A 12,580-nucleotide genomic window follows, 5' to 3' on the forward strand; every position below is an offset into this window, starting at 1 on the left:
AGTTATAAAATTATTATAACAACGTAAACAAAGAATATCGATATCTAAATATTATCCAATCAAATTTAAAAAGAAAGAACAAACATCGATCCGTTATTATCGATTAACCAATTGCGGTACGAAGTTTAAATTTTCAAATTCAAATTTAAGTTTTAAATATTTAAAAAACATACGACGATTAGTTAATTAAGATTCGTATTTTTACACGTTAAAATATGACTTTTTTTTTACTGTTTTTTTTTCGCGAATATAATTTAGTCACAATAACAAAGAAGTTATTTTAAAATATTTTATTTCCGTATAAAGTATATTTTACGAAAAAAAAAAATAAGAAAAATTTCAATATGTCCCGTGTTTGGCAAACAACGAAATGGACATATTCAAGTATAAAATTGGAATGATTCGACATTATTATATTTCTTAGACCGACCCTAACCCGATACCGAATAAAATAGTATAGAATGGATACATTTCAGCAACGTAATGGATGTTGAAACGTAGCAATAGCATATACGACATAAGATAATCATCACTTGTGTTAAATTTATAGTTTACATCCTTCATAAACCATTACTCATTGCTAGAAATGGATGGTGATTATATTAAATACCTGTATTTTCTGGTTATGTTTCCATGTCAACAATAGTGACACTGATCGATCAGGTGACACCGGTTCTCGATTTTTACCTTTTTCTGCAAGCTGAAATCTTCGTTTACCTTTCTATGATTTATATAACAGCAGCACTTTACTATAAAATGTTACATAAAATTTTTTTCTGCATGCAAAACTTCCAGCAGCCTTATTACTGAGACGTATCGATCTCAGGTTAAATTAAACTATCCGAAATTTATCCAGGCGAAATTTTACAGTTTTCAGCACGCAGAAAACATACAAAAAAGCGATTTAAAGGTTACGTAATTACTAAATAACTTCCAAATAACGTAGTTATGCGCGCGCTTTTAATTAAATTAAACACAATAATAATTTGAAAAATATTTTAATAAGCAGCAATTAGTATTGCGATGGTATTTTTAGGAAAATTTCCTTAAAAAATATATAAAAATTTGTCAGTAATCGGGAGATACACGTTGAAATTTTGACACTCGAAAATACGATTTTTTTTTCTAATTTTTATTTCGAGATAATTACAATTATCGGCTTAATTATTAATTAATATTAATTGCGTAATGCGTGTAAGGGGTGTACACTTAAAAAAATTCGCTTCATCACGCGAAGTTAATGCATATTTAAACAATTAATAGGTAAGGTTAGTGGGGAAGAAAGTGGATGAGGAGGAAGATGAAGAGGAGCGAGAGCGAGAGAGAGAGAAGGAGAGAGAGAGAGAGGAGGGAGAGAGAGCGTATCGGCTGCAGTGTGATGTGCAAGTATGCGTTACTTGTAAGCAACAAGCAGAAGCCGGTTGGAGTGGAGCGTTGTGTGTGCTGTGGATTCGCAGTTGGAGACAGAACGTTGCAGAGACAGTACAGCACAGGTCGTCGGTCGTACCTGTTGCCAAATGAAATGGTACGGTGGAATCGTTTGGTTAGTCAGACTGTTTAGCCACTGTTATTAAATAGTGAATCGACGACATGCAGAGAAATCTTAGACTTAATGAATCGCAGCTCTTAACTTTAGCTGATAAGGCATTACACGATAATGGTTATAGAGGTTACTTGTGTAAAAAGAGTACCGATTCTAGTAAGTGGCAGCTGAGATGGTTTGTGTTATATCAGAATTTACTTTTTTATTACGAAAACGAAAATTCTAATAGACTATCTGGTGTCATTTTTTTGGAGGGATGTTATTGTGAACGACTCATCACTCCTAATACTGGAAGATCTAGTGGTAGTGCTCAAGTAAGTGCTGGTCTTTTTTGTGTTTTCCACCTGTTCTTTTTGTTTCCCCTTATATTTTTTTGTTATTCTTGACAATATGTACTCCATTTATGTGTATATAAAGTAATTTCATGGTTGGTAGAAGGGGGTCTAACAGGGGGTAGGGATAAGAAAAATAACGTGTTATGCTGGATGGTACAGAAAAATCCCTTTTTTGTTACTGGATCTTATAAAAATCGATTTTAAAATGATTTTTTTACGTAGTTATTGCGAAAAAAACGGAGTTTTATAGTGGTGAATAACGAGAAAACGGAGGTTTTTTCTATAGGGGCGAGAAGGAGAAACGGAGGTTTTTTTATGGAACGAATAAGAAACGAAGATTTATTAGGATAAATAAATGACGTAAAGTCTTAACAACAGAATAATAAGGCGAATAATTTACTAGGTTTAGTAATAAAATATATTTAGGAGTGAATATAGAACGAATAACGAAACGGACTTAAGTAGAATAGGGTAATAAAAAGACTGAAATTTAATGTGATAAATTAGAAATTTCGATTAAGTAAACGATAAATATGAAAGAATATTAGATAATTTTTATAATTCTATCGTTAATGTATAGAAATTTAATAGAGAAAATTTAAAAAATAATACTAAAAATAGAGGATTCGTAGAATGGGTAGCGATAAGGATTCAATAAAGATAACGTGTTTAAGGAAAGGAATATACTAAAATTGATCAGAAAACGAAAGACTTAGTAGTAAAAATAATAATAAAATAATAAGCTCGTTAGAATAAATATTAAAAATTACACACGATAAAACGAGTAATAAGTAACAGAGAGTTTTACTAAGATAGTTACAGTAGTAGATAATTCAATAGGATAAATTTAAAAGAATAGGAATTTGATTGAAGAAGTTAAGCAGAGGATTTCCTAAATTGAATAACAAACATATTAGATGATGTAGAATCGACTAAAATGAGGATTAAGTAGGCCAAACAACGAGAGGATGGAGGATTTTAGTCGGATGCAGAATTTAAGCAGACACAGAATTTGTATCTGTATATGCTTAATTGATGTCATGTTTTCTGAGCGAGAAAACGAGTCTGAGATGGAAAATAACTTACTCAATGTTAGTGATAATGTTCGATCATTTATCTCGTCTTATCTTATTTCGTTATTCTCAATAGAATTAAGGTACATTGCTTTCTAGTCGATCTATTAAAGTGATCCTATCAAATTTTCTCAATATTTTTTCGTTTAGAAAATCCCCCTGTACATAAATATATAAAAAAAAATTTATAACTTAATTTATCGTATTTTAATCTCGTTTAAGGTTAGATTTTAATATGTTTCGCTTAATTTTCTTCTGAAATCTTAGATGAATTTAATTCCAATTTCAACTTCAACTCACGATAAGTCTAGTAAAGTATTACCTGTAAATTACTAAAAAGTCGAAAAGAAAGATTGCAGAAAATAGGAAATTGGTTGAGAATCCCAATATTTCGATTTTTTTAAGCCGCAAAAAAAATGCAAAGAAAAAAAGAGGAGAAGAGGAAGAAGAGGAAGAGAAATATCTTTCTCCTGGACTCTTCCTTGCAAACGTTTCTAACATATAAAAGTTTTTTTTTTATTTTTCTAAATTTAAAACTTGAAGAAGAAAGAATATAATAAAATATTGTAAATCTATCGGATTTTTTACGATTTTTTCTCTCCTAAAACTATCTTATTTGATTTATTGGTTAAAGGAATCGATTGTAAGTGAACAGAATTTATTTATTATTCTCATCTCTTTAAATATATTGTTAAAAATTCAAAAGAAAAGACTTTGTATTACACTTTATACGGTTATTAATAGATGTTGAATTTACAGAAAGGAAAAATAGCCAATTTCTAAAGTAGTAGTGACGATGATTTTTAACTTTAGGCAATCATTTTACATCTCCATTTTTGTCATTAAGTTTTGCGTTATAGCTTTTAATTTCTCTTTCTGAATTTTGTTATCGCTTGAAAGATTAATATATTTCCTTTGTCGTGACAAAATTTTAATAATATTTTAATTAATACTCATTTAAACATTATTTTATTAAGGAGTAAAAAAAATTTATCTTAGAAACCGTACAGTGAAGACGGATTTACAGGGGTGTATTGTCTTTGAAAGGTTTCTTGTAATTGATGAACTTGATATAATTTATCAATAATTAATTTACAACATTTTATAAATTATATTTAGAATTTATTTTCTTCTTTAAAATCAAATTAATTTTATATAAAGTAAAGAAATTTGTATAAAAAAATAATAATAAATTTTGTATATGCTCGGAATAATGGTTAGAAAATTAATGAATTTATCCACTAAACAACCACCCCAACAGTGTTAATGACGTTTTAATTATTTATATACTCTAAATTATATTTTTTATAAGAAAAATCTTTTAGAAATAATATATAAATTTAAAAAATTCAATATTTTTTAAACCATTTATCATCATCTAAAATAACTTGTAAAGATTTATAACATAACTTTTTAAAACTCATTATTGATTAGAAAATCTACTAATTATAATTATTCTTGTGATTTTAATTAATTAATAACTTTATAATGTCAAAGTTTAGATGATTAAAGAATATATTTACTGTAGAATTAGCTCTTTAACATATTTTTATTTATATAAGAAGACTCTATATTTTTCTATAATATTTATCATGGAGATTTATAGAAGAGGAAAGGCATGTAAGATAAATAGATAAATATTTTAATTTTCTAGTAAAATATTCATTTATTTATTATTCAATAGTGAAACTTTTGGCTTAATTGTTGCCTTTCTGCATGATGTATTATTAATGATAAATTCTTAGCCGTTTACTCTTTCTTATCCACTCATTAATGTGTTTATTCACTAAATTTTTATTACTATTTTTTTAAATAACATTAACTGTAAATTCGTATGGGAATTTTCAAATATTTAAATGGAAGAATATTAGGATATTCGTATGGAAATCTTATTTATTTATCATTAAATTTAATTTTCTTAAGTTTGTGTTGCATTCTCTATTCAAAATGTATGAAGTTTTTCTATTCTTTTATGGATTTTAAAACTGATAAATGGTGTTTATAAAAAACGATTATGTTTTTAAATAAGAATTTAATGATTTAATATTGAATTTCGAAGCAAAATTGTGTAAATTCTGTAAAAATTTACATTTTGAACACTCAAGGGCAAATAAATACTAATTTTTCATGTTCAAAATAAGATGTAAAATAAGTTATTTTTTATTTTTTCCTACAGAAATTCAAAATTTTATCCAAAATCATAAGTTTTACATATTTAAAATATATGAATATCATAAAATAATTGTAAATATATAATAAAAACATTCGTTAATAACCTAGGCTGGACTTAGACCTGTTGTGGCCTTAATATTTAAAAAGCCTTTCTATCAAATAAGGATACATATAAAAATGTGCTGTAGACTCATAACGCGAGGTCCTAAGCTGTAGCTTGTTTAGCTTATATGCAAATTAAGCCCTACCTTTACCATATTGAAAGATTGCTATTGACAGACCTACAGTAGAATGAAATCAGTAGCAAGATTTTCTATCTTTCTGATGATAAATAAAGTATTGTAATGGTGTTATTCACTCATTTATAGCACTGTTTAGAGTTATGTAATACTGTAAAATTACACTATGATACATAAACAGTGTGATTCAAAATTCAGTTAATCGTTGTAAAGAATAAATTGCTGTCTTATCCATATAATTAATCTATATTTTCAATAATTTCGTAAGGGAATAAAACGTATTTCTGAACTCTGATTCATGTTTACGTATATAGTACAGTACAGTACCTTGGAACACGCAAAATAAAAACGATTAACTGACTTTTGAACAGCTTGTAGTGTAGAATACTTAAAATATTGTATAATATATTATACGAAAAATTAATTTTTAACGCCGGATTTTACAAGCAATGCCGAAAAATCGGCATTGATTGTAAAATTTATATCAGATTTGATGTTAGAAAATGTAGAAACAATAAGGACTCTCATCCTGTCAGATTTATTAATTTTCTCGTAGTTTTATATAGAAAAATAGAAAGATAAACCCAATCTTCGCATTTATACACTTTTTTTTTTAGTTTTTTAATTTGGATTAGATGAGTAAATAGTAATAGTTCATGCGGGCTTTCAAGATATTGATTGATCAAAGAAGCTGTATGAGTACGGCATCATTATCCATTACTTATGAAGTTTTCTTCAATTTATCCGGTTCTTTATCGTATACTAGCAACGAAAAACTTAGTTATGAGCACCACACAATCCAGAAGATGATGGAGATTATTAAATATGGATGCTGTCAAGATTGCGTTACATGATTCCACAATCAGTAGAAGCGTGTACTCTTTACTAATGAATCACAATTAATCTTTATTGAGCATCAGCATCCAAGTTGTAGTTGGTTAAGGCTACATAAAAGTGAAAGCACGTGTGCAATATCAAGTTTCTTTATCGTCATCGTCGTCATCGTCATCATCGTCATCATCTATGTCATTTTATTCCGCAGATAACTGGGTTCTTTGCTGTTAAATCCTTAAATTATTTGTATAAACTGCTTGTTTTTATGTTGGGTATAGTCGCAGATAGGATCGCATCTCGCTCTTCTTATCCAGAAAAGAAGCTTAAAACTGTTTTTAGTGTATCAATGGAAGCACTTTAAACTTCTTTAGAGGATTCAGCATCCGCTAACATCGTTTACAGGTTGATCGATCATATAAACACATACACATACGCTTTCAGTCTAGATTTTTGAAATCGTTCGACCCCCTAATCAAATTTAAATAAATTTATATTTGATTAAATCTTGGCCCGCTTAGGCGCGATATTTTGGCAGAAATTTGACTCTAAACAGGGTTTTGGACCCGATAAAAACGATCTTTTCAAAAGTGTATGTGTAGATATTTACGTATACCTCTCCTGCACAATTAACTAGTTCAAGCTGCGAAAGCGTTAACAAATGTTTAATTGAAAATGCTATTTTTGGAACTTGTCATTTATGTCATTTGTTTTAATCATATAATGAAACATATGGCAACAAATATAACCGGATTATTATTAAATGACTAATGTTTAGGGTATTGTATTCGATGTTCAGGGTAACATAAACCTTACAAAATGTGTTTTCGCTCTAGATACAGATGATCATCAGCCTCTAGCCAGGGATAGAAAATCATATCAAATCATTGCAATCGTTTCCTCCCGGGCATCCTGAATGACATTAAAAATATATTGATTCCAATGATGAACATCAAACAAACTTTAGGTTTTTCCTGCGGATTATTAGATGATGATGTGTTTATTTTAGTGAAAATCATTAAATAATTAATTTAAAAAATTATTAAATTTCTTTAAAAAATTGAATCTTATTTTATTTTACTTTATTTTTAATTTTTTATTGTAATTTTCTTTTATATTAACTAAGATTTTTTCGTATTTTTATCACGTTTCCACGCTTCAAATTTGAGATTTTTTGCGTGTTATCGCTTGTTTTAATTATAATTTATCATTAAAATTATTATTAAGTTGAAATTTATTATATTTTTCCTGAAATCTTAATTATCACGTGATCTTTCCTCTAGTTAATCATTACATTTTTATATACTTCAATACAGTAAATTAACCTGCTTAAAACCGACCCTATACGAAACTGAAACCTGTCTAAAGCAGAAACCAAGACATTTTGCCCATCATTTGCGTAACATAACCTGAGTAAAAGGAATTATTTGGCACTTATACTAAGCAGGTTGATGAATTGTAAGATTTTTCACAACATTAATAAAATACAACTCTGTATAAAACGGAAACCTGCAAAAGCAGGAAATTTCCGTCCGTTTTTGACAGGTTACAACGTTTTATTCGGATTTTACCCTTATAAAGTCTCTTAAAAAAAGAGACGAGTGGTGCATAACGCCTCTAATATATTTTTCTTCATTAATTCCTTAATTTTAATAAAGGTTTAGTGAATATTTTATTAAAAATATAAATTAAAATTTTCTATTTATGATGATTTAATCAGCTTAATATTATTTAAATTAAAAAATAAGTTTAAAAATATCCCAAATATGTTTATCAAATTTTATTCTTCTGGTCATTTAATTTACTTCATTATTTTTTAATTTTATTTTAATCATGTAATTAATTATTTCTACGAGACCAAGTTTCAATTTTACTTTTTTCTATTTATCTATTAGAGTTTTAATCTTCGATGAAATTATTATTATTATTATTATTTTATATATATATAATCTAGACATTATATAAAAGTAATTTTTTTTATTTCCAATAAAACAAGGAAAATAGACTAATATGACTGAAAATAATTTTTTAATCGAATTTTTATTGCTTTTTTTTCTGTGGAGATGCTTCTACATCGACTAAATTGCCTTTTATTTTATTAAATTTAATTATTTTTATATATTTTATTTTAAAATCTTCGTTAATTTTTACTTAAAATATGGAAAAAGTTCAAAGGATGAAGATGATGAAAAGTTAGAAAATGTGATGCTTTAACTAGTGATGCTTTATCTTCCCATTAAAAACTTATCTACAAATATATTGAAAAATATGCTAAAAATAATCCAAAATAAATCAAATTGATGATAAAAATTAATTAAAACTTAGTTAATTTTTAATTAAGTAAGAAACTGGATCCATATTTTAACTTTAAGAAGACTTTGAACAACAATTCGAGAATAATAATTTAAAATTAAAAAGATATAATAATAATAATAATAATAACTATTTGATAAATGTCATTAAATCCTATTTATGTTAACGAAAATTTGTAAAATTAATCTTAATTTTAATTCTATTTATCGAAAGGATAAATTTCTGTCTTTCCTTTAATCCCTTTAAAGATCGACTAATTTTCCAGTTTGCAAACTTCAATTACTAAATTTTAATAAAATAAAATTTTCTAAATATTACTAAATTTAAATTTATATATTTCTTATAGACATTTTTTTTAAATTTTAATATTTTATTTTTAAATTATGTAATTATTGCTATTATTAATCACATTAAATTCAGATCGTATGGTAAGCTAGTAGGAAAAGTGGGATTTACAGGGGTATGTAGATTCTACTGGGAATTTTTCCTTTATCCGATCATTCTTGAAAGATTTTGATATATTTTCTGTACAAATGACAATTCAGTAACATTGATATTTATTTTAATTTTTATGTAAATTTATTCAGACATTAATTCTTTTCAGCATTTTTTTTCCCTAAGATTTAATGTTCAGCAGAGTATGTTACGTGTTTACGTTTAACTGAATTATAGGATAAATTTGGCAATTGTTTACATATTCTACATGTTATATTGCAATATGTTGATTTATTAGGAATATTCATCTGGTTTTATGATTAATATGCATTGTTACTGTAATTTCTCTATGCAATGTTGACAAACAAATGATAAATATGCATTAAAATAAATTTATAAGCATGCAAGATGTTTACTAATCTATTTTCAAGGCTGGTTTTTTTCCTAATATGAAAAATAGAATATTCATATTATTATTAAATTATTTATTGTCATTTAGGGACTGCAACAAATTACGTTTTATTCCATTTATCCTTATTAGGTCACGTAAAAATATCGAGAATTAGTCAATTTTTATTAATAATATGCCATTTTTAAGTTAAAATTTACCAAATATTGTTAAATAACTAAAATTTATTTTATTTAAAGCAAAATTTTAGAGCATTTTTCGAATATTAGGTAGTTTACAAGCATTATTCTTATAAGACAAACTTAAAATAGACAAAATTAAATTTGGATTTTTAATAATTTCATACCATAAAATTCTATAAATAAATGTTTAATGCTTTAATTACTCATTTAGAAACTAAATTAAAAGCTAAAAACTATAAAATTTTAGCTTTTTACCTTTAAAAACTTAAACTTCCGGAGACTTTAATGTATGAAGTTTAAGTTAAACTTACTGCCGAGAAATAATCATTTATAGGCTCATGATAATGGATTTCTGCAAGGAAACCTCTTAATCTATCTCAGATAAGTCCCATTGATTAGGTTTACATTATCTTATCTAGCATCACTTAATCTAGATTCATCTTCTCTAACGTAAGTGATGTTATCATGTGGATTACGTAGCTTATCATGTAAATACAATATTTTCCGTCACTCATTTAGTAAGGATTTCTGTAGAAAACGATTAAAAAATGCATTTTTTTCCATAAATATCTTTATTTAACTCTAAAAAAATAGTTGAAATTACATGTAAAACCACAAACCTTATTTTTGTTTATTAATATCACTTAACATGAGTGATAAATTCTTAATTAATGTGTATATATGTATTGATCAAGAATGAAAAATAATTAAATTACAAAAATAATTTTAATTAATCAATTTGTTAGTTTTGGGTATTAAGAAAGTTAATTAAATTTAAAATAATAGTTTAATCTTTGCAGAATCGATTATAATTAATTTCTATAATAAAAATAAACATTTCTTATCAGGATGTAGAAATAATTTCACTTGCTTTACGTCGTATTTAACTCAATAACTCTTTGATAATTTTTATGTGAATGGATCCATTTTTTTCTTAATAGTGTATGGAGTGGCTCCATAGAAAAACATATAAATCGAACGATGAACTTATCACTTATTACGAACGATGCTGAAGTACTTTTTTTAATAGTTTTGCAGAAAGAAGAGTCATCATGAAGCAAGCTAATATCTTGAGAACTTTTTTTATTGAGATTTCTTCAGTTGTTATGATCGAAGATGATGTTGTGAAGTGTTTGTCAAGGAAGAAATGAGATAAGATCATTATCTTCCAGCATTACTGTGCACGAGAATCAACATGATACTCGTCAGATTTGATGATATATTAGCTTATAATTAACGTTATAACTTGTAAATATGAAATAATTTAAGCATATTTTTAGAATTTTCTGCAAATTTGTTGTTTTAGCGACGTAGGAACGACGGGATAAAATTTTGTCACGTTTGCCCCTTAATGGTCTCTTCTCTGTCAGTCTCGCAAGCTCGACAGAGAAGCTTTAAGGGCAGACTCATTTATCGTCTCGTAAATCGGATTTAGAGAGGTTTTAAAAAATTCTGTTTACGTTTTTTTATTCTGAAAAGATGATAGGCTTCGTCGTGTTATTGAAAAAATGTTTTATTAGGTAATATTTAATGCTCTCTTCGAATTTCTTTTGCATTACTTCTGTGCTGATGCTTAAGATGCACAGAATTTACTCAAGAAGTTCCTCGAGTTTGAGAAGAAACAACGAAAAATCTTTACGTAGAAACAATAAATAATACAATAATTATAATATTTTAAATATTTTACATATATTTTTTTGAATTTTCTAGTGTATATACTTCATACCAGCGTACTATACTGTACAATCGTGCATCATATTCTCTACATGCAAATTACTTGGATGTATTATATAATATCTAATATAATATAGAAGTCAGACAATATACTAAAATAACTATTTCTTCCCATAAATTTAATAATTTTTATATTACAGAGGGTAGCGCAAAAGTCAGTTAATCGAGATGTGAGATTAAAACCGAAATTATTTATTATGGCAAAGTCACAATCCGAGCTGCAATTTTTAATTATCTTTTATTTTAAAAAGAATCACGTGACTTCTTGTCCATACTTGGAGTGCGTACACAGTTAATCGAGGTTTCCGACCCTTAAAGTTTCCATATATGGTCTGGTGTCTTCTCCCTGTATATCATACTTCTCCTGATAGTAACGGAGTAATACCGGTCATCTATCTAACACCGTTCTCGAAATTAACGAAGTACAAACAATAGTCAGACAGTCGGACAGACGGTAAGAATGTATAGATCAGTAATTTTAAAATTGCATCCCAATCATAAAAGACAGTTTAATTTACTAGAATCATGCATTCTTATCGTAAAAAAAAAATATATAATTTGTATAAAATTGTATAGTGATATATTAAAGAAACATGAATATGAATCGTGCTGATAACACACGAAAACACAAGAAATATTATTTTAAAATATGACGTGTCACTTTTTAAATTTTATACTAAAATATAAAAAAATTAAAGTGATGCAGATGTAGATTATATAACACACGCTTGATTAATATTAGATTATGATACTTCTCTTTAATTTAATAGTGACATATTAATTTTTTAAGGTGACTTGAAAGATTTTTTCCCCCTCTACATTTTTCTGTAATAAAATAGCTCCACTTTGAGGGGATTTTCTTCTAAACTTTTTTACTTTTTTAACAATAATACAGTAAAACCTCTTCAAAACGGAACCTTAATAAAACGGAAACCTTCCTAAGTGGGAAAAATTCTTCTCAACGCAGCGATTTTCTGTGTTAAAAGGAACCTGTTCAAAACAGAAACCTACTAAACCAGAATAAATATTTGGTCCGTTTACACAGGTTGACCCAATTTAAAGGTTAATGACTCCTGCGCTTTTTGTCTCAATTTCTGAAATTTTGCAGGGAAGTTTGTATATTAGGAGCATTGGTGCTATTAAATTTTAGTGGTTAAAGATGGAAGAGTGTGGAGATAAAGGGGGAATCACGTGTCGTATCTCGAGAAAGGTCGGACTTAACGATGAATTCACTCGTTATTATCGTTTACAATTTTTTTTATTTTTTTATTTTTTTTATAAAACTCATCTCTACCCTCAAAATTAAGCTTTTTG

At 27.0% G+C, this 12,580-nt stretch overlaps 1 protein-coding gene across 1 annotated transcript in view; it reads left to right on the forward strand.

Annotated features, from left to right (window-relative positions):
• The first annotated feature begins 1,348 nt into the window (after positions 1 to 1,348).
• The window catches only part of LOC136985944 (ras-specific guanine nucleotide-releasing factor 2-like), a 138,037-nt gene continuing 126,805 nt past the window's right edge, over positions 1,349 to 12,580 (forward strand). The window contains 1 exon segment of the mRNA XM_067283361.1: positions 1,349 to 1,857. Coding sequence (XP_067139462.1) covers positions 1,591 to 1,857 — 267 coding nt within the window. The 5' untranslated portion in view covers positions 1,349 to 1,590.

The sequence above is a fragment of the Centruroides vittatus genome, unplaced genomic scaffold, assembly GCF_030686945.1.
Source record: "Centruroides vittatus isolate TY-2023 unplaced genomic scaffold, ASM3068694v2 contig_983, whole genome shotgun sequence".
NCBI classification, from domain to species: domain Eukaryota; kingdom Metazoa; phylum Arthropoda; class Arachnida; order Scorpiones; family Buthidae; genus Centruroides; species Centruroides vittatus.